The sequence below is a fragment of the Acipenser ruthenus genome, chromosome 13, assembly GCF_902713425.1.
Source record: "Acipenser ruthenus chromosome 13, fAciRut3.2 maternal haplotype, whole genome shotgun sequence".
Classification (NCBI taxonomy): Eukaryota; Metazoa; Chordata; class Actinopteri; order Acipenseriformes; family Acipenseridae; genus Acipenser; species Acipenser ruthenus.
Genome location: NC_081201.1, coordinates 32,683,461 through 32,711,376, shown reverse-complemented (window position 1 = coordinate 32,711,376; position 27,916 = coordinate 32,683,461). Strand labels below are relative to the sequence as shown.

Here is a 27,916-nt window from a genome sequence, read left to right as displayed (position 1 = left end):
TGAAAAGGGAAGCCATTTAAGAAGCATTATTGTGGATGGAGGGGAGGGGACGATATCGCAACCCAAAGATTGTATATAGAGAGACAGACAGATACTTCACACTTTTTTTTTTTTTGGTTCATATATTCTCTTTATTCATTTAACAATATTGTAACAAAACCTACCAGAATAATACACTCTTTGTTTCTCTTGTTTTTCTCTGCTTCTCCGTAAGTGCAGATTAAACTTGTTTTATACAACACAGCTAGTTTTTGGTTTCTTTTCCTATGGCAATATGAACAGTGATGAACGTTTATCAATGCTTGGAACGGCTGGTCAGGTGACTGGATGCGGAGGAGGAATTCTGTTTTGTTGGTATGATTTCCATTTAATTTCATTTTAAAACAGGATCTTCTACTACACTAAAGTTAAAGAAAGCTGTCAGTTTTTTTGACTTATGCTCAGGAAGGCTAAAGCTATTTCACTTCCAACAAGTCAAAGCATGTCAGTAAGGGATGAAGCAGCTGATTGGTTAACGACAAGAAAGAAAGCATTGAAAGGGCGGGAACTATTTCACTCTCTGGCTGAATTGACCTAGGAAATGCAAGACTACTTGAAAAGCTTTAACCTAGAGTGGTACCACATGTATTGTACGTTTCAAAACTGCCCAGCTAAGGAAAGTGCATGACATGTCACAATACGATTGTGACGCTCCACATAATTCCTCCCCCTTTGGCAATATTGTCCCAAAAAAACACAATAAAACAATTGGCAGTTTTCTGGTATTAAATTTCCTTTGATTCCTTTTAGATCACAGCGCCCGCAATAAGGTGGAAGTACCATCAGCATAGCTTTGAGTTTTAAAAGAATGCAACTTCAATATATTTGTACTCAAGGACCCTGCCTTAAATAAAACAGATTGTGCAAAAGCTAACATTTAAGGTTCCTGAAAAGGAGGCAGAGGCCAGAATCACAAGTTTAAGGCAGAGCCATCATTTTGATTTAATCCAGACCAGAAGCACTTATAAAAGATACAAATATTCGAAGCAGAAAAGCACACTTGAAAGCATACTGAAATACCAGTTTTCTTTTCAATATAATCCATGGCTTACTCATATTACTAAAATCCTATCTTTTGTAAGGCAATCAAACCCTGTCCTCCACACTTGCATTAACACCAGGTGACGCTTTGCTGTGTTTGTGGAGGTAGAAGGGGGGCAGATCAAGTCAGTTCTATAGTGCACTCCCTGGGTTTAGCTTCTATTTGGTCAGTTCTAAGGCAGCATCACAGACATTACATCAGAAAGACTAAATCTAAAAGAAAGGCTGTTGTCAGCAAACGTTTTAGCTCTCAGTCTCTCTAAAATGTTTTGAAAAATAAAATATATATTTAATGTTGTAAAAAATAAAAGCACAAAAATGATTGGTCCAGTCTTCAGGCATCATGGCTTTAAATTGGGAAAATGTGTCTTTGGATAAAAATCAACCACGCAGTCGGTCCCATGTTTTAGAGCTGTTTTCATTCCAAAGTATTCATGATCACAGTATGTCCCAAAGCTGCTTCGTAGGGTACATGGCAACAGTGTAGCTGGTTCCGTTTTTTAGTGTTTACAAGAGATCTTACACTTTTAGCCTTTGATTCTTGTTGTCAGATGTGAGATACGAGTACCTCTCAGCAGGGTCAGGCTTGGCCAGTACTACTGCTTTTTAGATTGTGATCTACTCTGATCTCAGAAAGCGCAGCAGCAGGAGCAGCAGCAGCAGGGTCTGGCCTGGTCAGTACTACTTCTTCTTAGATTGTGATCTGCATGATTCATTAACCCCATCACCCCTGGACATGTTCCCAGGGAACACAGGCAGTGAGAACACGGCACACTTTCACAACTAAAACTAGAAATAGAAATCTGTCTCCGTCTCTGCAGAAACTCAAGTCCTGGATTCATTTGAAACTTTGGTTACTTAGCAACGTGCAGCATTAAACCGGGCTTTGGGGTTTGATTGGCGGGTAAGGAAGGGGAGGGTCAAATGACATTGTAATCCCCCTCACAATCCCACCCCCCTCTTGGAACCTTCCCCCTGTACTGGCCGGTCGGTATTTTGACAAGCACGCGTCTGTCTGTCAGTCTCTACAGCATTCCGATGCTCTCAGGTTGCTTGATTCGCTGCTGTTGTTGCGAGACTCCCCCTCCCCCTTGCAACCCCCCCTGAACAGCACCAGCAGGGTCTCACTTGACACCCCCTGGAATTCGAAGACGAACGTCCCGTAGAAGACGAGGATGATGAAGGAGAAGATCCACTCACAGATCGCAGCGGCGTGCTGCAGCTCAAAGCTCTCCTGCACGAAGAACACGCCACCTAGAGGCAGGGAGGGTTAAGGAGCCGGAACAGGCTGGTATCGCTGTGGGTTTATGTTTTATACGTTAACAAGGAGTTTATTCATTCCAGCGTAGTCAGCAAGACTACTTTTACTATCATCATCATTTCCTCGGCTAGCAGTAACACGTAATACTGATCAGGTTGAGGTGTGTAGAAGTACGAAGTGTTTATCAATGTCTTACAGATGATAGGTTAGGATGGGAAGGTAGGGAATAGGGGATAGGATAGGTGAGAATGACAACGGCGAGGAGAGGTTAGTTCTGTGACAGTGCAATAGATAGTACGAGCTTGATGAAGGCGAGCAGGGTCAGTGAAATAGGGGGGGTAGAGGGTGGAGTCTAGGGGGTAGAGTGTAGGGGGTATGGGGGTAAAGGGTGGAGTGTAGAGGGTAGAGGGGTAAAGGGTGGGGTCTAGGTGTAGAACGTAGAGGGTATGGGGGTAGAGGGTGGAGTGTAGGGGTAGAGGTAGAGGTCAGGGGGTGATTGGTACACAGGGTAAAAGGATACTCAGTACGAGTGTGATGAAGGCGAGCAGGGTCAGACTGCAGCGTAGATGCCCCACTCCATATTCACAGCCAGTCTTGGCCAGGCGGTACGTCAGCACAGACTGCAGACAAGCAAACAGCATGCTGGTGGGGAATGCAACACCGGCACCTACATAGTGTAGCACCTTCACATTGTCAACCTGTAGGAGGCAGCAGAGAGGGGAGGGGTTACCGTAGAACAGGGAATTGCAATACAATTCAATATAATATAAGTCAATGCAATACAATTCAATTCAATGCAATATAGCACACAGTAGCATCTTAGCGTTGTCAACCTGTAAGGGGCAGCAGAGACAGGAGGGCTTACTGTAGCACAGGGCACTGAAGCAAAATGTAATATAACATAATTAAATACGATTCAACACAGCACAGTGTAGCACCTTAGCATTGCACAGAGAGAAGACAGGGCTACATCTAACAATTTCTCATGTACAAAAGCAAGTCAACCCTCCTATAATGTTCAGAAGTTAGGCATGTCTTATGTTTCGGGTTATATTGACATGGTGCGATTCCAAAAAAATTGAAACAGCCTTAAATTGATCAAATAGTTACTCTTATGTTGCAGAGAAAATGAGCCCCTACTAACCTCTGCCTTGTAGAGATGTGTATAAACCTGGTTTATAAACACCTCTCCAGACAGGTGTAGACATTATAATAATAATAATAATTTCTTAGCAGATGCCCCCTTATCCAGGGCGACTTACAATTGTTACAAGATATCACATTATTTTTACATACAATTACCCATTTATACAGTTTTTTTTTTTACTGGAGCAATCTAGGTAAAGTACCTTGCTCAAGGGTACAGCAGCAGTATCCCCCACCTGGGATTGAACCCACGACCCTCTGGTCAAGAGTCCAGAGCCCTAACCACTACTCCACACTGCTCAAAGTTCTTATTTTCTGTTTATAAGTCTGTGACCCCAACCTAGGAAAAGTCATAAAATATTTCAGGGATAAAACAAAAAGTAACATTTAAGATCAATGGAAACCAGTGTTGGGTCAAATAGACCCGAAACATGACAGGAGGGTTACTGCAACAGGAATGGAAATAAGACTCCTATTGCACAGCAGTTTCACCCATTTCCGGTTTTACTATGAGCTTGATTAGCCACAGTTTATTGGCAACAAGCTCAAACATTCCATTTAAAACATGAAAAAAATATCATTTTTTTAGGGAGGGAATGCAGCTATCGCAGAAGCTGTGTTTACACAGAAAACAGAAAGCCAACACTTCACTAAAAACTTGGATCCACTCACTGCTTCATACTTCATGTGTATGACTTCATTTACAAAGAATACATGGAACTGGCTTCCAGGAAAATCTGATTGTAGGGGGAATCTGGAAGACGGGCAGAGGCGTGATGTGAAAGTCAGAAGCTTATCATTCCCTCTAAAACTATGAAGAGAGAGGGAAAGGGGGAGAGGGGGGAGAAGGAGAAGAGCAGGTGAGAGAGGGGGAGAGAGGATCTCTATTGGGGGGAAAAGAAAGATTTCCGCACAACAGACTGCTTCACCTCACTGGAAGAGCAGAGGCACGAATATAGCTGCTTTGGGCTTACTGTTTATTTCAGATACACACTGGGGTCTGGGGTCCAACGATGGTCTGCGCTTGCACAGAACTGCCCCGACAATGTTAGGAGGAGTCCCACTTTTAATCCTTATTTAAAAAAGAATCCCCCCCCCCAACTTAAAGCTTGTTCTGAAGTGGAAACACAAGCGCTCATCCACCTAAGCTCAGGGAGAAAACCGCTCGCCGTCCCCCAGGATTCTCTTTAGAAAATCCCGGATCTTACAAGCCAGCATGCAAGTTCGCTATTGAATCAAGCAGCCTGGCCTTCGCTGTCTGTCCCTGGTTTCTGAGTTTCTCTCTTGTGAAAAGAACTGGAGCGTAGGAGAAGGGCGGCTGATCCATCATTTATACCAATGGTTTACAGACCCTGCCATTCTCGTTTTAATAGAGGCTCCCTTGCCAAACAGATGGATGTTTTTAAAGCAATACAAACAGATCCCACAGACTACCAGGCAGCGCTTTGCACAGAGCGAACTCCACCCAATCCCCCACTCCTCGCTTTAACCCTTAGAAAAGATCGCCATAGTGAAAGCATAGCAAAGTGTGATAAAGCACAGTGAAAGCATGGCAAAGCATAGAGAGGTCTTATTGCCATCCCTGTAGAGAATATTTTCGCAGTCTGTTGTAATGGACACCTGCCTAATAAGCCTGCCTGAGGAATCCTAAATGCTGGATACCGAACAAACTTCCTCTTTACTTCTCAACCCGCCTGCCCTATCTCCGTTTATCTTTACAGGTAGACCCTTGAATGTATTAGTGTTTTTAAACAGGAGTAATCACCCAGACTTTCCTGCTTGTTTATTACCTGAAAGTTTCCAACGACAATGAGCCCGGCAGCACAGATCCAGCCAGTGGAGAGAGCGGCGGTGTTGAGGACACAGTTCTGGTGCTTCTCAATGACATGGGCATAGCGCAGCAGCCCGACCACCATCACTGAAATACAGTAGAGAAACATGACAAACACACACAGGGACATCACTGAGACATGGGCAAGCCAGGGAAGACTCCAGTTGCATTCCAGGTTTTAATGCAAGCTTCATTCGCCACAATGTACTGTTAACAAGCTCAGGTGTATCTTATTAAATTAAACGCAGTAAAGTCAGGAATGGATCAAACTGCTATCCAATGGGAGTCTTATTTCAATCCCTGCAAACACAGGCACACAGAACAGGGGTACCAGAGAAACACAGGCACACAGAACAGGGGTACCACAGAAACACAGGCACACAGAACAGGGGTGTCACAGAAACACAGAACAGGACACTGACAATGTTACTTGTGCTAACAAGTGTTTTAATGAAGCCTTGGCACTCGCAGCACTGCTAATAAAGAAGCAAAAACACAAGCAGTCAAGGTAATCTCATCATTCACTAGACTCCCAACTAGTCGAGATCAAAGCCCGCTTTCCCATCTCATCCCGCCCATTTCCTCCTCTGAAACCCTACGCTCCAGCTTGTGGGCCTGACTGTTTCCATGCTGCAGGGCTTCGCTTGTTGGGATTCTTCCAAGGATTTATTTTTCCAGTCATGGTACCACTTTCCTGCCAGCTGTCTGCTGAAATCCACCTAACAGACAAAACACATGCCTGTGCAAAAGCATCTGGATCAGAGCAGAGCGGAGCAAGAGACCCAGAAACAGTCTACACAAGAGACCCAGAAACACAGTCTACACAAGAGACCCAGAAACACAGGCTACACAAGAGACCCAGAAAACACAGACTACACAAGAGACCCAGAAACACAGACTACACAAGAGACCCAGAAACACAGACTACACAAGAGACCCAGAAACACAGTCTACACAAGAGACCCAGAAAACACAGACTACACAAGAGACCCAGAAACACAGACTACACAAGAGACCCAGAAACACAGACTACACAAGAGACCCAGAAACCACAGACTACACAAGAGACCCAGAAACACAGACTACACAAGAGACCCAGAAAACACAGACTACACAAGAGACCCAGAAACACAGACTACACAAGAGACCCAGAAACACAGACTACACAAGAGACCCAGAAACACAGGCTACACAAGAGACCCAGAAACACAGACAAGAGACCCAGAAACAGACAAGAGACCCAGAAAACACAGACGACACAAGAGACCCAGAAACACAGACAACACAAGAGACCCAGAAACACAGACAAGAGACCCAGAAACACAGGCTACGCAAGAGACCCAGAAAACACAGACGACACAAGAGACCCAGAAACACAGACAAGAGACCCAGAAACACAGACAAGAGACCCAGAAACAGACAAGAGACCCAGAAAACACAGACGACACAAGAGACCCAGAAACACAGGCTATACAAGGGACCCAGAAACACAGGCTACACAAGAGACCGAGAAAACACAGACTACAAGAGACCCAGAAACACAGACAAGAGACCCAGAAACACAGGCTACACAAGAGACCCAGAAACACAGGCTACACAAGAGACCCCGATACAAATACAGCATGGAAGAAAGATTCTTGGCAAGCTTCACCAGAACTGGATACGCACCTGATATGCTATTTATGCTCTAGTCTAGATATATACACACAATTGTATGTGTGTGTAACTAGATGCTGTCTTGCTGGCAGTAGTGTGACTAAGCCTTGCCAAAGCCGTCATGTACAAGGCTCTGTATACAAAATCACTGGGAAACACTGTAGAGGAGTCTGGTGCAGGTCTGAGCCCAAACCCACTGCTCGTCAGGGCCCATGCATGACTCAATCAGGATGTGGTTATAAGAGGAGACAGAAAAATGATAGCAGATAATTCCAGTGTTAGGAAGCTGGAAGGCTCGATGCACTACAATCTCAGCTCCTCTTACAACTCCACAGAAATATTCCTTCCTGGAAAATACAAAACACTAATAGCTGCAGTTTCTGTTTGAAATCATGAAGAGTTCCTGAAACCGACACATGGTGGTTAGTTTAAGAAAATCCCTCCCCCATGCAGCACAGGAGCATGGTGCCAGCGGTTCGTATTTTCAAAGCCTTACCTCAGTCTAACTAACTCCTATTTTTTTTAAGCGGTAAAACGGCTGATAATTATACAAAACCTCAAAGTTAAATATTTCGAGTTCTCTCAAGCGCTCTCAATGTCTTTGTTTCTGTAACATTAACATGGATTTTTTTCCTCCGTTTAAAAAAATAGGAAACACTTTGAAAATGCGGCCTGATACGCCTGCAGCGCTAGAAAAAAAATCACACATTTTAGATATCAATTCATATTTTCTACTGTTTCTTGCGGTCGGAGATATAAATTAACACATTACAGGACTATTACAGGTGGTGACATAAGCACGTTCAGTCTAGACTATATAATCAAAACTGCGGTCTACATAATTGCTGTCTATAGGGGGTTTTGTCATGTACAATCCTGCTTCACTCTGGGGGAGAGAAACAGTTCCGGAGCCTATTGTAGCCAATGCTGCATATCTTTTTATATAGAGCTGGGACAAATATTAGAATACTGAAACGATCACTGCTTGAAATGTATTCAGTGACAAATGACCATGATTACATTCATTCATTCAGCAGAATGTATAAATGACTGTATCAGAAAGGTAAAATGCAAAGAAAACCAGTGCATCAATGACGTCTGAAATAAATAACACACTCTACTGTACAGAAGAGGGCTGAACTCTCCTTATTCAGGGGCAAGACTTACTGTAACGTATATTGTATTTCAATTTTTTTTTTTTAAGCCCATGTTTGTCCCACCACAAGAATATTTACTTATTGCTTACATTATAACAGTGAAGTGGTTAATGAAACAACTGACCTGTTCAAATCTCAAAACTCAGGTCTGCAGTTTTTATGGGGGTTTTAACTGATTAGCGTAACAGTAATGATCATTCAATTCAATGGATTAATAGTTGCAGCTAGTTTTTTTTTTTTTATCATGAATGTGCAATTGTTTCTGAACCCCAATTCACTGAAACCCTGGAAAGACAGGAGAGGCCAGTGAATTACCCAGCAGTCTCCCTGCACCACCTCCCAGGAATTTCTTTTACCAGTTTGTCTTTCCCTCCTGGAAGAGCTTCAACTGTTAGTGGAACGTAGTTGTTTGTTTTATTTTTCCATGCATGTCTTCAGACAGACAGTCAGTCAGCCTTCCCAGTGTTTATCAATAAACATGCCCTGCGGCCGCCAGAGTGGCCTCAACGACCTCGCTGACCCCCTCAAGCCGAAGGTCGCGTTTGGTCGCTCACCTACAAAGCGGCCGAATGCTTTTTCACATCTTCCTGTTGAGTTCACTCTCGTGCCTTAAACACAGACAGGTCATCAGCCAGGTTCTAATGGTGCTAGAGAACGGCCTCAGGTTTCATCACAATCGGAGGTGGCTCTCTAGATACACGTGTAAAATTGTGTTGGTACATCACACTATGGAACATGCTTGACTTCAAACATTCAGACGAAAAAAAAGGCACAAGGTCAAATCAGAACAAGTAGACAAGTTTTTAAGTTCAGGCTTCAGTCGGAATGTCCAAATTCTTATTAGCTTTTACCTTAAGGATAAAAAAGGGTTCTTGGGAAACACAGATTCATGCAGTAAACAGTACGCATGCATGCGGGTTCAGGTTTATTTCGATTCGCCTTTGATCAGAATCTCCACGTTTTCTCTTAACATGCTTTTCCTGAATGCTAAAAATGAACTGTGAAATAAATTAGGTCATATTGTAATACTATAAATAATGAAATAAAAAGCATTTACTTCTGAAGCTCCTTCTCTTTGGAACGCTCACAGGTTCTATTCGGAGTGCCACTTCACCTTTTATTAACGAGCTGTAAAGAGCTTTTCTTTTCCTCAGGCCTCTTCGCAGGTCTGCAGTGCTGAATGTTGACTGAATAGTTTCCCCTGTGCTTTTGCACAAGAAGACGCTACATGGTGGGCTCCCGAGTGGCGTATCCGGTAAAGGCACGCCGCGTGGAGTGCAGGATGTGCCCTACAGCCTGGACGTCGCGGGTTCGAGTCCAGGCTATTCCACAGCCGACCGTGGACGGGAGCTCCCAGGGGGTGGCACACAATTGGACGAGTGTCGTCGGCTCAGCAACCCCTGTAGTCTGGCCGGGTGCATGCGGGCTTGCCTGTAAGCTGCGTTGTCCTCCGACACTGACTCTTCCCCCCCCCCCCCCCCCCCCAAGTCTGCGCAGGGGTGGTAACGGTGAGCTGACCCTAAAAAATAATTGACCATTCCAAATTGGGAGAAAATAATAAAAATAATTGGCAACGACATTTAAAAAAAAGATAAAGCGCTACAAAACACAGCAGTACTTGGGGTATCAGCAGAGCACGCCTCCTTTAGCTGCAGAGACCTCTGCATCTCAGTTTAACAGAGGTCTTCTCAGAGCAAGGTCACACTGAGAGCTCTGTCCGAGGAGAGGCAAGCTGCTGTTTTCATTGGCACAGCCCCGACAGTAGAGCTTTCAAAACTCAGCACTCAGGAGCACTGAAGCTACTGGAAATAACGCCAATAAAATCAGACACACACTCCATAATGTGAGCGCTGTTCATACAAATGAGAGACATTGGAAGTGATCGTATGACATGATAGTCCTGTAGCCTTTAGCAATACCAAACACCACTTCAGCCACTGCTGTCAGCAAGCGTGGCACTTTCAATATAAAGACCAGCTAATCATTAAGGGACTGATATATGTAGGGAAATGTAATGTTGTAAAAAGAAATGAAAAGGGATGAAAATCAGACACTCCTATTGCATAGCAGCATTGTACAGGTAACAAGCTCAGATGCGTTTTATCAAACTCCATTGTAAAACCAGGAATGGATCAAACTTATGCAACTTATTTCCATCCCTGATGAAGGTCAATGGTCAACAAGAGGTATAAATAAATTCTCTTCTTCCTTCTCTCCGATGAGAATTGTACTCCAGTTCTCTGTGGCTCTGGGACAACACTATAAAAAGGGAAAACAACAAGGAGCCAGAAATAGCGCCTGTTATAAAACCCAGCTGACCTCTCTAGCTCACAATCCCACAGCCCCGGTCCACAGTCTGTGCAATCAAACAAGCAGGCTCTGGCTAAACACAGCCTTCTCTACCGGCACCATGATACACTCGAGTGAGGGACAGAGATAAACCAGAGTGAGGGACAGAGGGAGGAAGGGAGAATGGAGAAGTCAAATTTAAAGTGAAAGAAGAAGAAGGAGAAGGGAGAGGGAGAGGGAAGAAGTCAAATTCAAAGTGAGAAAGGCGGGGGAGGGGGGGAGAGAGAGAGAAGAACTGTGAAATAAAAAAATGAGGTCATATTGTAAAAAGATAATCCTACTATAAAAGGGAGAGGGAAGAGAGGGATAGTAAAATTCAACGAGTGAGGGAGAAGTGAGAGAATGGAGAGAGGGAAGAGGTCAAATTCAAAGTGAGAGAGGGAGAAGGGCGAGAGAGAGTGTTTCATGTGTCTTTTAAACGACTTCAGTCTCCGGTTTCTAAACATTAAATGAGATACCTCACTCTGAGGCTGTGACTCGAGAGCCAATCGGGGGACGAGAAGCACAGGATCTGCAAAGTTACCCTCGTTCCTCGCTAGAATGGAACGCGCATAGAAAAGCAGCTTCACGCGCAAAGGGAAACGTAGCATTGGCCTAACAGAGATATGTGTTAGCTGTGCTTTGAGAAGCATGGAGCAGAAACTCCTGAGTTAATGTTGTACCGGGCAGAATAAGACAACAGATAAAAATCACCCCATCCACCAATACAGGCTGAAGATTTTATAAAATACTCTAATGGGTAGCCTGAATCCGATTCTACTGATAAACCAGGTAACTGCATATTAAAAGAGGTAAATGTACACTTAAAATAATTCTGCCAGGACTGATACGACACCGAGGGACAGAGTGAGGGGGCATGAGAGGCTGACACTTACCCATGAAGGAGCCCACGCTGCAGATGAGACTGAACAGACAGCTCTCGGGGGGCAGGGTCCCACACTTACTGCAGGAGACACAGACGGGCAGAGACAGAGACACGGTGCAAGGTTAGGAGCAGTCTGAAGCAGGAGTGTTCAACTCAAGACTCAGAGACTCAGTCGGGCTCCCAGAACAGCTTTATTCAGGAGGCCCTTCCGAGCGCGGAGGCTGCCACTTGGGTGGATGGGATTTAAGAGTTTTCTGATTTGGGGTCGAAATGAGTCTTGAGAGACAGCACCCCGACTTTCACCTGCATTTAAATGAGAGAACTTCAAATTCCGATCAACCCATCGGAATGGCCCTTAAAAAGGTTTACCATGGTATTTTTGCCATGGTTAGACTTTGCATTTAAATAGTTTACCGTGGTTTGCCATGTTTTTTTTTGTTTTGTTTTTTTACATGCTTTAACATACCTCACTATATTTTACAATGCTTGCCTATGCTTTAAAAATGCTTTATTATACTTTGCTATGCTTATACTATGGGGAATGTACAGTACAGCATTTGCTCTATTGCAAAATAAATAATTCTATTTTTACATTGCAATGATTATTTTTATATACAGAACTCCAGCTAGTCACCTTTCACCTACTTCAAACTCAGAGCAGAGGAAATGCAGGGAGGGAGTGGAGGAAGGGGGGGGGGGGGGGTCGGTCTGGAGCAGACAAAATCAAACCAGCTCCCTCACCGATTATTAACTCTTTCAACACTGCACATATGAACACGATTACAGGTCCGTCTAATTCAGCAGACTATTGCTATTATTATTATTAGCATTTAACTACATACCTATAAACTGTACCTGTTTACAGCTCCTCTCCATCGAGCTACAGAGGGGTTGGTGCGGTGTAGACTCCACATGCCTGCTGAGTTTACTTCTGTAGTAATACATACTTTGTGTGTGTGTGTAATATATTATATATATATATATATATATATATATATATATATATATATATATATATATATATATATATATATATATATAAGACACACACACCCCCGCACACACAGAGCTCTATATCTATCTATTGTATGCACTACTCATAATACCCTCCAGTTCCTTACCTGACCAGCGGGATGTTGTCTGGGGTGCAACAAAATTCGAGGCCTTCCTGCTCGGCTAGCTCCACCTTACACGACAGATTGTACACCCTGAGAGAGAGAGAGAGAGAGAGAGAGAGAGAGAGGTGGGGGGGGGGTTATATCACATCACTATCAGGGTCTCCTATATATTACATAGATTATTGTACAGGCAGGGTGACCCCTGCTCAGGGTGTCAGTGAGTCACCGCTCCAGTTGTGCTGATGTCACTTCACCCCACAGAGGACACTGAACAAACACGGGCTTGTTACACATCACCAGAAAAAAAAAAAAAAAAACTCTCCTCACCACAGAGTCAATGTGTCAGGGCCAAAGTAATCTTTGTAGGATTAAAAAATGAGGTAATTGGACTGGCACTTTTACTAGTTATCATGTACAGAAGAAGAATAGAACAACATTATGCAACTTTAACTGCCGAATGGAAGACTCCAGTATACAAAAAGGAGGTTCTTTCTAGTGGCACGGGGGACTCTCTGTGGATGGGGGCTCTCTGTGGATGGGGGCTCTCCTTGGAGGGGGGGGGGGGGGGGAGGCTCGCCTCTACAAGGGGGCCTGTCTCTCAAAAGTTTCAGGTTAATCTCACTACCCAGTCATCACTGCTGCCTGACAATAAATGAGCAGCTAGGAGCCACACAGCATACTCCGAGGAAAACAATTGCGTTCGGTGCAACATCAGTGGGACCATTCCCACGATAGTCTCTTCTGTCCCTTAATGCAACCCAAATGCACAGTTGATCAGGCAAGCGTTTTAGCTAATGCTTTCATCACTGTTTTTTCTTTTTTTTGTTTTTTTACAGCACTGGGTAACAGATTGCACCAACCACCTAGCCCAGGCTTACTGCTACAAATACAGAGGTTGATACGAACCAGGTGGATCCCCCAGTGCTGTAAAATACTCCAATGAAAATCAAGCTCAGATGAAAATCAAACACAAGCGTTTCAGCTCCATCAGTGTCACTGAAGCGCTTGATAAAGAAGTTACTGTACCAGTTCTCTACAGGGCAGACATGTTGATTGAACAGAGCCAGGGCATATCTGGAAAGAAAAATACAGAAATATATTAATACACAAGTACAGCTCTGTATTGTACAGCACATCCAAAAATATATGTAATAATAATTAGGAAATACTGAACACAGTGACTTAGTGGAGGGCCCTTATACTGTGAAGTATAGCAGATGTACAATTCAACGCTGACATGCCCAGGGATTGGAAATAAGACTGCCATTACATAGAACTGATCCATTCCTGCTTTTACTAGGAGTTTAATAAGACACACCTGAGTTTGTTACTTATACACTGTGGCTAATCAAGCTTGTAGTAAAACTTGGAATGAGTGAGTCTAATTTCCATCCATGTGGCCAATCGGTGAATTAACTGAATCTGGGAAATAACAAGCAGGGTTGTATTACAAACAGATGAGGCACTCAAGCATTGTATATCTGTGAAGCAACATGAGATTCTGTAGATTTAAGAGATGCAGGCAATAATACAAGCCACTTATCAACTGAAAGGGCTCTCACTAAGCTGAATAGAAGAGGGGTTTACAACATGTACTGGACTATACTGTGCAAGAGGGAATCCACCAGTGCAAGGACCTGAAGTTCTAGTTTTATAAAAACTGATTGTAATCCGAGTTAACAGGTTCCTGCTCTGACTGCAGACTGGTACACATGAAACAGTTCTGCAAGCATACAAGACCAGATGAGATCATGTGCTTGGTATTGTTCAGCAGAGTGTCACCTGTTGGATTTAAAACAGTAGAATGTGTCAGCTAGTATCTCTAGCGCAACTGAATGGAAGTTTAAGTTTTAAAATATGTTTTGCCTGATGTGATTACATAGTACTGCATTACATTGGACTCCATTGATAAATATCAAAAGGGTATGTGTGACTGACTGCCCTTATAAAACTTTACCATGGCATTTTTTCAGTTTTGCCACGCTTTTCACATGCTTATACTCTGCAGTTACCATAGTGTGCCATGTTTTTTTTTTTAATATGCTTTACAATGCTTGCCTATGCTTTATTACACTTTGCTGTGCTTTACTGTGGGACATTTTTATAAGGCTAGGCAAAGTGTCCGGTGTCCCCAGGCTGTAGAGGGGTCAGTGCCTGCGAGGTCATTCCCCTGATTAATCACTCGCTGGACGGTCACTGAACTTGTCACTATCTATCCCTTCTGTGTCACACTTACTTTAACACTTATCCAGCCATTATTTTTATTCCAGCTACAACTATTGAAAAAAATAAGCAATACACAGCATGCAAACGTGAGGACTGCAGAAGATGTTTGAGACCTTCTGAACTTCATTTCCATCATATTTTATTTGTACATATTTTGCAAACCCAAGAAAGTAGTGAATGTAACGCTGTGCTGAGACTGCAAGAAAATAAAACAGCAGAACACTTCTGCTTTGTTTTTCTTGTGCAATTGATTGATCTGTAATCTCCTACTGCTGCAAGCAACGGTAGGACGGACATTTCTATTTTGCTCACATAGCGGCTAGCAGGTTTAAAAGCGGGTAATACAAACAAGCTGGACTTCAAACAAGGCTAAAGCAGAGTGCACAGGCGGTTGAACAACAATACAGTAAATGGAAGCCGGACGATTATATTTCATTGTGATTGTGGGAAACGGTAGACTTGGGAACAATATATTTTTTTTCTCATGAAGAAGCTACTATTCCTTCTCAGTGTACCTGAAGCTGGAGATGGATTGAGAAGTGCGTCCCTCTTTCTAACAAGAGGAGCTGAATTGCAGAACAGGGAATGTGGACAACAGTCTCCAGCTAGAGACAGAGACCTTTGTCTTTTATGACATGAGCTGGCATCAAGCAAGTTCAACTGCAGGGCTAACCACCAATTAAAAACATGCACCATTCATCATCCCTTAATAGATTATAGCTCACAGATCAGAGACTATTGAAATTATTATAATGACCTAATCAAACGCAAACTCTTAAAGGGTATGGGATGTTAATATTAAGGTTAATTTCTTACTACTTTAGTGTCCTCTCACTAGTGTTCTGTATTCTTTATCGTTCTTTCTGTTTAGCTCACATTTGTCATGCTCCCTAACTATGCCACCAAAGATCGCTTCTGAAAAGACTCCTCAAAGCGAGAGGGGAAAACACATCAGTGTGGCAACCCCTTATAAACATTCCCCATATTAAAAGCATTGCAAAGTGTGATACACACCGTGAAAGCATGGCAAAGCATTATAAAAGACTAGCGAGGTATGGTAACACATACTAATAAAACATGAGCAAACCAGGGTCAAATCTTGATCGGCACTCCCGTTCTCTATCCTGGGGGGAGAGCTTGCCTGAACCCTGCATTCCAGCTGGCTGTGTGCTTGTGCTTGGAAGCCGACAGACAGGTAGAGGTTGTGTACAGAGCAGGGGAGCACAGAGGGTAGATTCCTCTACCTTCCTGGAATGCAGTGCCACAGGCCACAGAAAAGCAAGCTACAGCACACCTATGTCAGCTCCTCTACAGCAGCACTGTATGAACAGCAGCAGCTGTGACACGACACCTGTACAAACACGCTGCTTTTAATAAGCAGGCTGGAAGTCTTTCACGGGTAAAAACTCAAGCCAGTCCTTTACCCACCCAATTCTGGGTTTCAGAACTCCTTTTTCCTATACTACTATAGCGCTCTCCAAAGACATGCAAAGAGCTACTCCAGACCAGCCCTGGTCAACACCTGACGAGGAACGCTCTGAGATTCACCCCAGGATTAAACTTAAAATGATGGTGCCGCTATCCTATTATCGCAGCTTTGAAGAAAAGTACCAAATAACAACTGTGTGCAGTTATGAAATGCCAGCACTGTTGCCAGTGGACTGCCAGTGGGCTCCTTCTAAAAGTGTCTCTTAGTAAAAGCACAGCAAAATGTAATAAAGCACAGTGAAAGCGTGGTAAAGCACAAGTAAGCATTGTAAAGAATAGCATAGTGAGGTATGGTAAAGCATAGTGATAAACATGGCAATCCAAGGTAAGCTATGGTAAAGATATAGTGTAACCATGGGAAAAGTATTAGGGAAACTGCAAAAATACAGTGCAGAAACACTGTGGTAAGCTTTTATAAGGGCAAGGTATAACATTTCTCATCCCCCGGTAGCTGCATGAACAGTAAACATGTACTGTACTCTTAATGGGAGGCTTGTTCATGCTGTAGATTTAGCAGGGCTCTGAGTGCTCAAAACTCCTGGCCCGACCAAGCTCTGAGTGAGGGCTGGGTGCGGGGCTAGAGTCAGGCTCTCCTATCACCCCATTGGAAATGTGAATGTGTAAAGTAAATGCTGCTCACACTATCCACATCCCGGTGATGGTGAAGACAGGCAGGCTGGCCGGGAGGAGCATCCACAGGAACATTGCCAGCCTGGGGGTCCCTCAGAGAACTTCTACCTTCCCAAATATTCCTTCTTTTCTCCCACACAGCTGGGTTTTTAATCACCATTGAATCCAGGAACTCGGGGCATTTAATCCATAACCGCCAGCATCCATCCGCAAACAATAACAGCAACAAAGACACTGTGTGCGCAGCTTTCTTCTACCCTGAAAATGAAACAAGTCTAATTATTATTAGTGCTAACCGATGCTTTCAATTTTCTTACTTCTCAATGATCAGAGATGGAAATAAGACTCCCATTGCATAGCAGTTTCGCCCATAGATAGATAGTTTTAGTAAAGTATGTTTGTTATAATCGGTGTTTCAGGAGGAAATCAAGTTTTTTCAATCCGGCGTTCTTTTCTAGAACGGGACATCATCTCCGCTTCTGAGCGACACCTTCAGGACACAGCTTGCGTAAATTTAAAAAATACATTGCCTCTGACTTTGGATACACGCACCCAGTCTGCGAGCAACGAAATGATGACCATGTGAAGTGTACACACCGAGAAAGGCATTTTAAAAAACTCCAACTGCCACATGCGCTGCTGGTTAAAATAAGTTTTGTTTCTAAAGAACAGTGACAAGAACGGTTCTATTGAAAGCAATCGGAGATTATGAATTATGTAACCCGTACTACATCGAATCCCTATGTAAGACATGCTCTTAATAGAAATTAAAATAGTGTTCTAAAATCCAATGGCACCTGAGAGTTCGATACAGAACGCCCAGACGGTAAAGACTTCTGAGCTTACCTGTTCAGGTACAGTCTGTTCTATGTTGAAAACGTTTTAAAATAGAACCATCAAGATATTTGAAGTACATATTAGTTACATAATGAAATACAGTCCATGGTTTGTGTATTGGGGTATACATTTGTATTAACAGCTGCCAGGTAAATGTAAAATGAAATGAGCGTTTTTGCAACCGCAAACAAGTCACGAAAACTAGTGCAATAAATGAGTTTAAAAGTTGTGCCGTGCCAGACAGTAAATGTGTGGGTTTTTTTTTTACTCTTACCTTTCTACTGCTCCTCCGATTCTTCTTCCCAGAATGAAAAAGAAAAGAAAACACGCACACAGTCCTCTCAGCTCGTAAGCGAATGCAGCTTTCTTGGAAATGCGTGTCTCTTTTCCACATAAAAGCTTAATAACGCAGATCTTCACATAAAAAACCAAACTAAAACTCCCGTAAAGCAAGTCCCAACAATCCGTGCTCACTGTGCGCTTTCTGGATGGTTAGTTCCTATTTGTAATTTGATTTGATGTCTGTCTGCCCCTCCCCTCTCTCTCTCTCCCCCTCTCCCTCTCCCTCTCCCTCTCCCTATCCCAGCCCGTGCACACTCGACTCCCAGAGGATCACACGGCAAGTCCCCACAATACGAAAAACACGTCGGTCCGTCAGGTAACTGCGAGGTAACAATTCGTTTATTGTGTTGAAATCTGCGCCATTTCCCCGATGTAATCGACTCCAAATTGAGATGAATGCATTTTCATTTAAAACAAGAACCTCACTTGGCTGAAGAAATCTCTGTTTGCAAGCCTTGCTTAGGTAGTATCGCACTTCCCTGGTTTAATTCCTTGAAATATTATATAAAACCATAAAGTACATAAAATATAGGCTCTGTATTTTTTTAATTATTCAAATCATATTTCAAACATTATTATTATTATTATTATTATTATTATTATTATTATTATTATTATTATTATTATTATTAAGGGAATATTGACAGCAATATAATGTACATTGAATTATTATTATTATTATTATTATTATTATTATTATTATTATTATTACACTCATTCACACTCTTTAAAGACTTAAAAAGCAGGACCTGGTCTATAAAACGAGTGGATAGTTTTCATATAAAAATAATAACAGAGATGTTGTTCTTACAGAAAAAAAACGTACTTTAAATATATAGTTATTGTTAGAATTATTGTTTAATGTATAACTAAAACCAATACATCAAACAAGAGCATAACATACTGTTTTGTAATAATAATAATAATAATAATAATAATAATAATAATAATAATAATAATAATAATAATGGAAACTATTTTAATGAAAACTTAAGGAAAAAGGAATATCATGTTTTTAGAAACATTTATTTATTTATTTTTAATTACTCCAGCAAATTGTAGACATTTTAATTTCTTTGACCAGCAGTTGGCTGTTTCCTCAGAATCTGATTGCACTTCCCCATAATGTCCGCCAGAGGTCAGCAAACCCTCGCCAGATGAGAAGGCTACCACCCACCCTCACCCCCCTCCCAAAAAAGATGCGTGCAAAACGCTTTAGGAATCACCCTGAGCGTGACTAAGCAGTATCACTTCATTCCAGTCTGCATTGTTCTGTACGGTTAATGTCGCACTGATACAGTGAAAGAGTTATATTATACTGCAGTCATACTGTATCTCAGGCGCCGTAGCTTGTATTCTCTGTATGCCGTTCTATGCAATCGTGTGTACCTGAACTGAAACTGTGTCGCTTTACCAGCACACACTTTTAATTAACTACAATTAAATATTAACTTTTTTTTTTTTTTTAAATAACCCGTGGAGTCGCTTTTGACTGGACTGGAGAAGTGGCTCTTGTGTGACGGTAAGGCTACAGCCTTTTTGGGTTATATAACCACAGTTCCCGGATATGAGCAGTGTAATATAGACGGGGCTGCACCTACCGGGGGTCATTTCAAATTAACGTGGTACATAATTACGTGTGTTTAAAATATGATTTGAATAATCATTTAAAAAAAAAAGAAATACTATGACAATATTTGGTGTACATTATTGTGTTTTTAAATAATATTTCTAAATGTAGTGGAACTGAAGTGAGGCTGGTTGAACTATATGCCACATGTAGAGAAATGCCAAATATAGCGAAATTATTCTGCAACATCAAACCACCGCTTACTCGTCCTGCGACGTACCAGATTTCAGGACTGGTGCAATATAATAATAATAATAATAATAATAATAATAATAACTAGAACTGCTAGGCAGTATTACGGCTCCAAAGCCCCAGTACCAGTAACAAACACTTAAGCATTACTTGAAGAAGCAGGTTTAGTTCTTGATGTTTGAAATCAGTAACTTCACCAGTTCTTCAGAAGAAGATTTTGAAAGTTTTTTCCAAACAATGCGTCAGGCGGCCATCGTGGTTCACGCACAAACACCGTTTTTGAAAAAGTCAGTTGTATTGATACAGGCATGATGGTTTTCAGGTTTGGAGTTAATCAAGTATACCGTTTTTAAACTGAAGCAATTTTAAATTTAAGAAGATGTAGGTCTGGCCGCCACCTTGTTTTACGAAAGAACACCATTTTGACATGTTTGAATTCCATTTTCCCGAGGATGATGCCAACCAAGTTAAGAGTAAGTTGGTTAAACTGTTTGCAAACATAAGCAGTTTGATGTGTGGGGCACATTTTGGAGAATTTGGTGGCAGCCACTTTGATAGTAAAATTTATAGCAGCAACCTTGAAGCGGTTTTGTTTGCTGATGATGTATGCAAAGTTTCAGATCAATCAGTTCACCACTTCCCAAGAAGATTTTGAAAGGTTTTTAAAGAAATGTGTCAGGCGGCCATCTTGCTTTACGCACAAACACCATTTTTGAAAAAGTAAATTGTATTGACAAAGGGAGGTTTCTTGTCAACTTTGGAGTTAATCAACTAAACCGTGTTCAAGTAAAACGGTTTTAAATTTAAGAATGAAACATAGGTCTGACTGCCATCTTGTTTTACGAAAGAACACCATTTTGCCATATTTCAATTCCATTGTCCCCAGGATGAGGCCTACCAAGTTAGGAGTCAGCTGGTTAAACGGTTTGCAGGCGGAAGCAGTTTGATGTGTGGGCGCGCTCTGGCGAATTTGGTGGCAGACGTTTTGATTGTAAAATTTATCGCAGCAACTTCTGCTTCGCAAGCTTGAAGCGGGTTTGGTTGCTGATGACATATGCAAAGTTTCAGATCAATCGGTTCGCTGGTTCCCAGGAAGAAGATTTTGAAAGGTTTTTGAAAAAAATGCATCAGGCCACCATCTTGGTTGACACAGAAGCGCACTTTTTCTTCATTTTAACTGTAATCTCCACGGGATGATACCTGCCAAGTTTCATGTTGATTGGTTACACCATGTGCAAACAGGAGCAGTTTAAAGTTTTGGGAAGAAAAAATAAAAATAAAAATAATAATAAAAGCATGAGTTGCAACACACACGTGTTGCCATACACTGTGCTTTCTTAAAGTGTTTCACAAACGTGACTTAGTCAAAGGGACCCACTCATGACGTGTTTGCACTGTTAGGAAACAAGATCCAGAAGTAAAGTACAGCCAGTCACACCGGGCTAGCCAAAGCTACTAAACTGTACAATGCGTTCTGTAACTTTACAAAGTTTAATGCAAATTCTAGTGCTTCCCATGTGTTTAAAATAACTAGAAAACAGAAATATGTTTCTTTACAATCACACTTGAGAGTTTATAGAGAGACATACCCAGGGAGGAGCGACGCTGTACCCAGTGCCACAGTGGAGAGATTGAGACTGAGACCCACTTCATCCTCCACTGTGACAGAGCGGTACTCCCTCAGGCTGGCAGACAGAATAGAGGGCTGTCTGCTCCAGAGCCATGAGCAGAAACTGCAGGTCTTTCAGGGGGAGGGTATTTGAACTTGAACTTGAACGAGAGGGAGAGAAAAACAGAGAGAAACGCAGATACACAGAGAGACCAACAAATAGACAATCCAGTCAATACTGTATACAGAGAGAGATCAAGAGAATTCGGAATCATCGATACCCTCGGGTGTAGCGCTTTGTTTATTTGTTTGTTTGTTTTGTTTGTACTGATCAGGGTAGTTCCAGTCCAGTATGGGAGCTCAGCTCTCTGTGGACCCCAGTGTCCACGTCGTGATCGTGGGTGGAGGGTTTGCGGGGATTGCAGCGGCCCGGCAGCTCAAGAGCCAGGGGGTCCCCTTCACCCTGCTGGACCTCAAGGACGCCTTCCATCACAACGTAGGGGCGCTGCGGGCCTCAGTGCAGAGCGGTGAGCGGTGAGGGGGGAGGAGTTGGATGAGAGGGGGAGGGAGGAGGAGGAAGAGGAGGAGGAGGAGGAGGGGGGAGTATTGAAGTTATCACAGAGAGATCTTAGAGCCAAATAAATTGCTCCTCCCCTATAGCTGCAAGAGCTCCTCCCAATAGCAAACCGGCAGCCTCACAGGTCACACTCATTCACGCCCAGAGAATTGCTTTAGTTTCGATTTACGGCTGGGTGTGCCGAATGTTCTGTGAGATGGAATTGAATTCCCCAGCATTGCAGTCAGAGCACCAGCTCATGAGAGGCGAAGCAGGAAACATTGAGAAATGTATTCCCAAGCTGATTCGTGACCCAGGATGATATGTGAATGATTATATATATATATATACACACACTGAGTGTACAAAACATTAGGAACACCTTCCTAATATTGCGTTGCACCCCCTTTTGCCCTCAGAACAGCCTCAATTCGTCGGGGCATGGACTCTACAAGGTGTCGAAAGCATTCCACAGGGATGCTGGCCCATGTTGACTCCAATGCTTCCCACAGTTGTGTCAAGTTGGCTGGTAGTGAATAGCTTGTTCCATCTCATCCCACAGATGCTCAATTGGATTGAGATCTGGTGACTGGGCAGGCCACTACAGTAAGATGAATTCACTGTCGTGTTCATGGAACCATTCCTGGACAATCCTAGCCTTGTGGCATGGGGCATTATCCTGCTGAAAAAATCCATTAGCAGATGGATACACTGCTGCCATGAAGGGATGCACCTGATTGGCAGTGATGTTTAGATATCCTGTGGCATTCAAACGTTGCTCCACTTTTATCAAGGAGCCCAATGTGTGCCATGAAAACAAACCCCACACCATCGCACCACCACCACCAGCCTGCAATGTTGACACGCGGCATGATGGATGCATGTACTCATGTGGTTTTCTCCATACCCTAGTCCTCCCATCAGCGTGAAACTGTTGAGCGTGAAAAACCCAGCAGCGTTGCAGTTCTTGACACACTCAAACCGGCGCGCCTGGCACCTACTACCATACCCCGTTCAAAGGCACTTAAATCTTTTGTCTTGCCCATTTACCCTCTGAATGGCACACATACACAATCCATGTCTCAATTATGTTAAGGCTTAAAAATCCTTCTTTAACATGTCTCCCCTTCATCTACACTGATTGAAGTGAATTTAACAGGTTACATCAATAAGGGATCTAGCTTTCACCTGGATTCACCTCATCAGTCTATTTCATGGAAAGAGCAGGTGTTCCTAATGTTTCGTACACTCAGTGTGTGTATATATATATATATATATATATATATATGTATAATTTAAAAAAAACAGGACTGGATCAAACCACAGTGAACTCCGGAACACTGTAGCCAGCATGGCTTTCCTTTTTCTTTCTCTGCAGGGTTTGCTCGGAAGACTTTTATACCCTACATAGCCACGTTCGGAGAGAGTTTCAAGCAGGGCAGGGTGGTCAGGATCGACCTGGAGACACAAACAGTGGTTCTGGAGGGAGGAGAGGTAAGAGACTGGATTTACTGGGAGTAGAGGTAAGAGACTGGGCTTACTGGAGGAGAGGTAAGAGACTTGCCTGACTGGGAGTAGAGGTAAGAGACTGGGCTTACTGGGAGTAGAGGTAAGAGACTGGGCTTACTGGGAGCAGAGGTAAGAGACTGGGATTACTGGGAGGAGAGGTAAGAGACTGGGTTTACTGGTAGGAGAGGTAAGAGACTGGGCTTACTGGTGTCAGTGTGTATCATGTAAAAAGTAGATCCGTCGGAATGTATCCAGTCCGTTTGTTACTCTGATATCAGACTAATGGCAAGCTCAGGAGTTTGATCATCAAAAAGTCACGTCATTTGCCAGCACTCCGACTTACTTGTCAGATATCAGAAACACAGTGGCTTAACTACGTGGTCAAGCCTTGACCGGCAGAAGTCTCTTTCAGTGCCAGGCGCTTGTAGAAAAGTTTCTCTTCTATGCTAAGAATCTTCTTTGGGTTACAATAAAGTATACGGAATATGCGTTTTTTGTTTTTTTTGTAATCGAAAGGAATTGAAGTTCTCTCACCTCATCCTGTCCACCGGCAGCGAGGGAGATTTTCCAGGCAAATTTAATGAACCAGTTACCATGGAAACAGCCATCCAGCAGTATGAAGACATGGTGAAGGAGGTAAGCAGGAGCCTCCATTTTAAGCACAGGGTCAGGCCTGGCCAGTACTCCTCCTTTTCCCTGTCTGATCCTGTGTTCTGCTGTGTGTATCTGGCAGGTTCAGGCCAGTACTCCTCCTTTTCCCTGTCTGATCCTGTGTTCTGCTGTGTGTATCTGGCAGGTTCAGGCCAGTACTCCTCCTTTTCCCTGTCTGATCCGGAGTTCTGCTGTGTGTGTCTGGTAGGTTCAAGCTGCAGAGAGGATCGTGGTGGTCGGAGGGGGGTCTGCAGGAGTGGAGATGGCTGCTGAGCTCAAAACAGACCATCCCAGTAAGGAGGTGAGGAACCAGAGAAGACAGGGAGTACAGTCTGGGGGAGAAGACCTCTTCCACCTGACACTCTCCTCCTACTTGCACTACGTCTGCCCCTCCCCCTCTCCATCTCTGTCCTCTCTCCTCACCCTGTTCATTTCCCTGTCCTTGCCCTCTTCAGGGATGAAAATACGACTCAACATGCTTGATTAGCCCACAGTGTATTGGTAACAAGCTTAGGTGCATCTCTCTCCTCTCTCCCAGGTGACTCTGATCCACTCCCGCGTGGCCCTGGCTGATGTGGAGTTGCTCCCGAGTGTGCGGCAGGGAGTGAAGGAGGGGCTTCTGCAGAAGGGGGTCCAGCTGCTGCTGAGTAGGTGGAGAGAGTTAAACTGACCCCAGTGGTCTAAACTGTACCCCGTTTACATGGAGAAAAGCAGCCTAGAGCCCTGCTCACCTGGGGAACATTCAAACTGAATTTTTGAAAGGTGCCACATCGGTAATAAATATTGATTGTCCTTCTCCCTCTACAGGTGAGAAAGTGAGTAACCTGGCTGAGCTCTCCATCAACGTGACCCAGAAGGGCATGAAGGTGTTGACGGACAAGGGGTCGGAGGTCACGGCTGACCTCGTTATCCGCTGTACAGGGATCCGGGTGAACTCTGCAGCGTACAGCTCTGTGCTGGGTAAGGCAGAGAGACCCTGGAACTACAAAACAAGAATTTTATTTAAGTACCCCTCTGTTTAAAACAGGCCGTGATATTTGAATGAATCTTTACTAGTGTTACGCTGTGTGTACATGCGAGGGGTCCTCACTTAGATCATGCTCCATCACTGGGGGGGATTTCTGTGGCTCGCTGTGCTCGCAGCAATCATTACAAATCCAAGCAGTTGTTCCTTCACTTGTTTCACTTTGAACGGTAAATTAGCCCAGTCAACACCCAGGACCCTCACCTGATTTCTGTGGATACTCGATCTCAATGATCAGTTGATGCAGCTGTATTGTTTCTGATATGTTTTTAACGTCCCCTCCATGTTTCTCCCAGGGGACAGGCTGGCGGAGAACGGCGCACTGAGGGTCAACGCTCACCTGCAGGTGGAGGGGCTCCAGAACGTCTACGCCATCGGAGACTGCGCCCACCTGCAGGAGCCCAAGATGGCATACCACGCAGGACTGCATGGGGCCGTGGCAGCTGAAAACATCATCAACACCCTGAGAAACAAGCCACTGCGCTCCTACACACCCGGTATACACCCTGCAATACACACCTGGTACACACCCTGCAATACACACACTGCAATAAACACCTGGTACACACCATGCAATACACACCCGGTACACAACCTGCAATACACACCGACACTGGAACCAGACACCCAGTGCAGAGCATAAGACTCATTGCAGAGCAGTTTGATTTTACAGTTATTGATACTGTATAGTAATAAGACTCCCCTCTCTACTCTGCCCCCAGGCTGTCTGAACATGCTGGTGACTCTGGGCCGGGACGATGGCATCGGTCAGATCAACGGCTACAAGGTGGGCAGCCTGGTGGTCAGGATGGCAAAAAGCAAGGACCTGTTTGCTGGGAAGAGCTGGAAAGAAATGGGACAGCCCATTCCACAGTGAACTGGGACCAGTACCACACCTGGGAATGGAGCAGCCTGCTCCCTGTAGAGTGTTTTTTTTCTTTTATATACATAAACGAAATAAAACGTTTGATATTCATGAACTTTCCTTGACATTATTTAACAAGCCAATACCAAACAGCTTAAAAACAAATACTATTTCAATCATTGTAGAATACCACAGACCTAAGATATATATACAGGACTGGTCTTTTGCTGAGCTGTGTCCGCTGTGTTTTTGCTATGGTGTCTTATACTCATACTCGTGATTGCTGTTTTAAAATGAAAATACGTGTTTACTATAGTGTGTGTTTCTTTCAAAACTGCACACTTGAGAACTGAATAAGGCATGGCAGTGCACAAGCTGCAAGTCTTACACGGTTACTTTGTTAGCTACAACCCTCTTAAAGTTCTGTGAACAAGGGGCCCACTGTGACAAATAGGAATATGATAGATAATACACTGCTCAATTTTTGCCAGAGGCGGGGAATTGTCTACTCATTATATGGCTGCAAATGAAGATGAAAAAAACGCCTTCGCAATTACTTTAAACCAGGGACGGAAATAGCAGTTTTATCTATTCCTAGACTTACTGGGAGTTTAATAAGACACACCTAATCTTGTTACCTATACAACCTAGGATGGGCACAATTGCTATGCAATAGGTGTCTTCTTGCCATCCCTGCTTTAAACACAAAGCACAGTCATTTACTCTAGCACACTTGCTTAAAAAGAAAAGCATTTGTTGGACCAGTTATTGGAATACATTTTAATGGAACAAAACCCTGCAGGACTTTACATAGATTATCCTTAACCACTGCCGCTCCCTTTGTTGCACTGTGTCCAGTTAGACCCCACTGTACCAGAGTTTCAATATATCAAATACAATAAAACCCAGTAATGCTACATTATACAGATATGTATTGTTCTTTTATTTAAAAACAAAAACCTGATTTTAAACAAGTTTGTACGCACAGTTGACCACGTCTCGTGGTGGAAGCGCGTCTTCGTTAAAACCTGATTTCAAACGAGGTTGTACGCACAGTTGACCATGTCTCTTGTGGTGGAAGCTCGTCTTGTTAAAAACCTGATTTCAAACGAGGTTGTACGCACAGTTGACCATGTCTCTTGTGGTGGAAGCTCGTCTTCTCGTTAAAAACCTGATTTCAAACGAGGTTGTACGTACAGTTGACCACGTCTCGTGGTGGAAGCGCGTCTTCTCGTTTTTCACTTTGGATTCAGCTTCGCAGTCCTCTTGTCCAAATGAAGTTCTCACAAGATGGCTCTCTCATACCATAACATTAACACTGCAACAAGACCAGCAGGGAGGCTCGTTCAGAGACCCCTGGGATCTCTACTTGTTCTTATTTACGTTGGGACAGTAACAGTTTAATTTCTCAAAAAATGTTGCCAACTGCATTTTAGTATAAAAAGCTTGCTAAAGCTTACCCAAATTGTCCGTTAGTGGGTTTGTGTTTGTAATAATATAAGCAATCTGTACAGGGTCCTGGTAAGTTTGTACTGCTTTAGAAAAGCTTTGTTTTAAGCTTCTGTGGTGATTTCAATAAAGGCATCATCTAGTTTGTTTTTGCATTGACTAGGCATCATAAACACTGCTGATTGTAGAGGTCTCATAGAAACTGCAGTTTACAGGTGCTCAACCCAACTCAACATGCAAACAAGACATGAAAGCAGTACCACCAGCAAATGTTTCATGTGTATATGGTCAGGAAAGCCATCACAAGACCAGTCTCCTGCCACAGCAGTGAGAGGCCATGCACCTTTAATACAATAAACAAACAAGTATGTGTTTTTACAGCGAGGGTTCCACAATCTTCTGGGGACCCCTGGTTTAAGAACTGGATTAAACCACTCGCTTGCTC

General features: G+C 43.3%; 2 protein-coding genes across 4 annotated transcripts; one reads left to right on the top strand and one right to left on the bottom strand.

Moving 5' to 3' along the window:
• Positions 1-113: 113 nt before the first annotated feature.
• Positions 114-18,153, bottom strand: LOC117417740 (transmembrane protein 150A-like). The gene is made up of 8 exons (XM_034030024.3): positions 17,919-18,153; positions 16,818-17,065; positions 13,490-13,537; positions 12,467-12,553; positions 11,356-11,423; positions 5,278-5,405; positions 2,862-3,039; positions 114-2,334 (listed from the first exon to the last, which is right to left on the bottom strand). Exons 2-8 carry the CDS (start codon positions 16,880-16,882, stop codon positions 2,099-2,101), a joined length of 810 nt encoding a protein of 269 aa, XP_033885915.1. The 5' UTR covers positions 16,883-17,065; positions 17,919-18,153; the 3' UTR covers positions 114-2,098.
• A 93-nt stretch (positions 18,154-18,246) lies between these two features.
• aifm2 (apoptosis inducing factor mitochondria associated 2) lies at positions 18,247-26,133 on the top strand. 3 transcript variants are annotated; one of them, XM_034030015.3, is made up of 9 exons: positions 18,247-18,313; positions 21,753-21,944; positions 23,352-23,467; positions 23,999-24,118; positions 24,342-24,434; positions 24,672-24,780; positions 24,941-25,093; positions 25,454-25,654; positions 25,880-26,133. In XM_034030015.3, exons 2-9 carry the CDS (start codon positions 21,770-21,772, stop codon positions 26,032-26,034), a joined length of 1,122 nt encoding a protein of 373 aa, XP_033885906.2. In that variant the 5' UTR covers positions 18,247-18,313; positions 21,753-21,769; the 3' UTR covers positions 26,035-26,133. The 3 variants fall into 3 exon arrangements, with proteins under 3 accessions (XP_033885906.2, XP_058841146.1, XP_058841145.1); XM_058985162.1 differs by lacking the exon at positions 18,247-18,313 and adding an exon at positions 19,190-19,508; XM_058985163.1 differs by lacking the exons at positions 18,247-18,313; positions 24,342-24,434 and adding an exon at positions 19,187-19,508.
• The last annotated feature ends 1,783 nt before the right edge of the window (positions 26,134-27,916 follow it).